General features: G+C 44.7%; 1 protein-coding gene across 1 annotated transcript; it reads right to left on the bottom strand.

The window, feature by feature from the left end:
- Window positions 1-1,117: 1,117 nt before the first annotated feature.
- On the bottom strand, window positions 1,118-2,896 carry LOC122407954 (tubulin polyglutamylase TTLL4-like). Its single transcript, XM_043414443.1, has one exon. The coding sequence runs from the start codon at window positions 2,894-2,896 to the stop codon at window positions 1,118-1,120; it is 1,779 nt and encodes a 592-aa protein (XP_043270378.1).

Below are 2,896 nucleotides of genomic sequence, written 5' to 3'. Positions count from 1 at the left end.
ACGTACGGCTATGATGCACGTATAATAATACTTCCTCTTCAAGTTATATGCCTGATATATTATATTTTAAGTGATGGAATAGTCGATTAATTGAATTCGAAGGGCGGAAGCCAAGAAATCTGGACCCCTTTGTGTTAACCGAATCAAAAGCCGTTCTCTTGCTGTGACTGTCGTCTCACTACTCACAGTTGAGCTTTCGTCTCTCCAGACCTCGTACGTGTGGAGAGAATACAGAGTTGTGGTACATACAATAGAGACATTAAATTGTCAGTACACATTTATTAACCTCGGCACGTTTTATGACCGTGAAACCTCGTATGTTTCTTGGAGGGATCGAGCACGGGTCATCAGTGCGTACTACATTCATCCATGTAAGAAACCACGTTTGCTCTCGCACCCTCCATTTTAAACTCACTAATTTGATTTCCTCTTTGTTTAATGATCGAATCAATCATAGCCGATTAAAGATGCTGCACGACTATCCGCGGGCGACTAACGTTGCTCGAAACAAATGATTTTTTTGGATGCTTCGTGCTACTAAAGAGGATACCGGGGCGATGAGTCTCCGGGGTCTTGGGAGGCTCCGCGGCCGGCGGGACGAGTTCGGCAATTGTGGGCAGAGCTTATTTTGTTTCTATTCATTTTGTCCATTTGTTTTTTGGAATCTTTGTCACTGGACACTGAGAAAAGAAATGGACTGATCGAACGAAAGTTTTGGTTGATCGAAAAATCGTGAGGAATTATTAAACAAAATAATCTTGTCAATTGCTGGCTCAATTCAATTGGGCTCGCTACATCGAAAACATCGTTTCAACGAATTCGATTTTTTTCCTCACGATTCTTTGATCCAACGAAGTTGTTGTGGAATCAGCGAATCTCTTAAATTGATTGTGAACTCTATCATTTGATTGTTTAGAGAAGAGCAATAGTAACAAAATAGTGATGCAACAATAGAAAGAAAAAAGGAGCCTCACGTTGACACGTTCTTTTAATGAGTTTACAATTTTTTTGTACAAATCACTTTACATCATAACGTAAGAAACAATTTGAAACTGCGTATCCGCTCTTGAAGAGGCAGGCGAGAATCTACGATAGTAAATAACATTGACGAGATTCTTCAATCGGCCAAGTGGTACTTAATTTTGCTCAAGTTACGAAGTCGTTCGATAGCGTTTTCTCTGGTGTTGTCGGAGCCATAAGTTTTTTCCCAGGCATCGAAGAGCAGATTGTAATAGGAGACTTTTGCAAAGTATTTGAAATATTTTCGAGTTTGGGAGGTGGGAAAGATTTTAGTAAAGTCACCGATCGCCTCGAGTTCATCCTCGTATCTCATGAGATGGCGAGCATCGTCGGGGGTCAGCGCATCAAGAATGGAATTGACGTAACAATTGCTATTCCGGTTGCAGATCCGCGAGTAAAAGGTTTGTTTTCTTCTGGCCATTCGGCTGATTTCTTTGTCGTAAAATTGGTGATCTTGGCAGACGAAGGATGATTTGGAAATGGTCTCGTTGTATTTGGCCTGCAAATGGTGGAGCGATAGTCGAGGAATGTTGTCTGGCACTTGATAACCAACGATGTTCAAAGTGTCTCTTACGAGAGGGCCTTTGACAGCCTCGTCCAAGGGTGAGGAGGTTTGCAGGCTGGGCGATATGTTGACCTCGAGAAGCCAGGGCTTGGTGTTCTCGTCGAGGAGAACGTCGAAGCCTAAAAGCTCGTAGCACGAGTATCTCGAGGAAATGTGAGTTCTTGTGAACGAGTTGATGCTCGACTCGCACGAGATAATGGTTTTGACGATAATGTCGTGAATTTTATTCAACACCCCGGCAGCGTCGACGCCTTGTTTGTTCAAGTAGGACCAGAGACAGCGGAGGGACCACTTGTGGCCTTTGCCAGAGTCGAGGGTGTCGTTGCATTCGTAACGGGAGCAAGACCTGTTGACGCTGTAGTTGGTCAGGTGCATGAAGTGGTTGTCGAGGTTGGAAGGGCTGTTGCGATAACTATCGCACGCGAAGCGTACGAGACCCTCGCGATAGACGTAAATTTTGAGGGGATCGAAGCTCGTGACGAGAACGTAAATGCGAAGGTCGAACTTGGTGTTGTCGATCAGCTTCGGCCTCGACAAATATCTTTGCACGACCATTTTCCCGTTCGTTATGATGCGTGCAATTTTAGCGAATTCGGATACGAGGAATATGCCTCGGCCGCACGAAGATGCGGGGGGTTTTACGATCCACTTGTTGCGTCTGCATTTCTGCCAGTTGGCTCGTATCTTCGGCAAATCTTCCGGCACGACATACGTGTCGGGTATGAAATCGAATTTTTTTTTCCCGTGTAAATTGGCGAGTCTGTTCAAATTTCTGCACAAACGATCCTTGTTCCCGATCTCATAAGCTCCTGGGAAGTGGTTGATTTTTTGATGATTTTTAATGCACTCAAAGTTGTAAGCAAACATCGCCTCGCACCAAGAACCGCACCAGTCCCCCCTCGCATCTCGCGTCATCCCGTAACCCGTGTTCGCTACGATCTTTCGCACGATTTTTGGCGTCGTAGGTGTCAACTTCCATTTGAGAGAATTCGTCAGTTCGAATGGGATATCGATCCCGATCGAGCTGTGAAGTTGAAATTGAAGGTACGGCGATACGTGATCGAAGAGGCTCGATCTGAGTGGCAGTTTGGCTTCGATTACATCGTTCTCGCTCGACTCTTCCTGCGGTCGAATTTGCGGTCGTAACGATATAAGAAACGCTGTTATTTCTTCGTACATAAATAAAGGATCTTCCTCGTTTTTTTCTTCATCTTTTCCTCCTTCTCCTTCTACTTCTTTATCCGCGTAATAATTCTTTAAGAAATTGCAGGTTACTCTGCCACCGCATGTTCCCGTCGAAACGTCCGTCAT

The sequence above is a fragment of the Venturia canescens genome, chromosome 3, assembly GCF_019457755.1.
Source record: "Venturia canescens isolate UGA chromosome 3, ASM1945775v1, whole genome shotgun sequence".
NCBI lineage: Eukaryota > Metazoa > Arthropoda > Insecta > Hymenoptera > Ichneumonidae > Venturia > Venturia canescens.
Note: the sequence above shows the minus strand (reverse complement) of the source record. Positions and strands in the feature narration are given on the sequence as shown.

Coding starts and splice junctions, on each gene's coding strand:
- LOC122407954 (XM_043414443.1), bottom strand. CDS start 2,896: ATGACGGACGTTTCGACGGGAACATGCGGTGGCAGAGTAACCTGCAAT.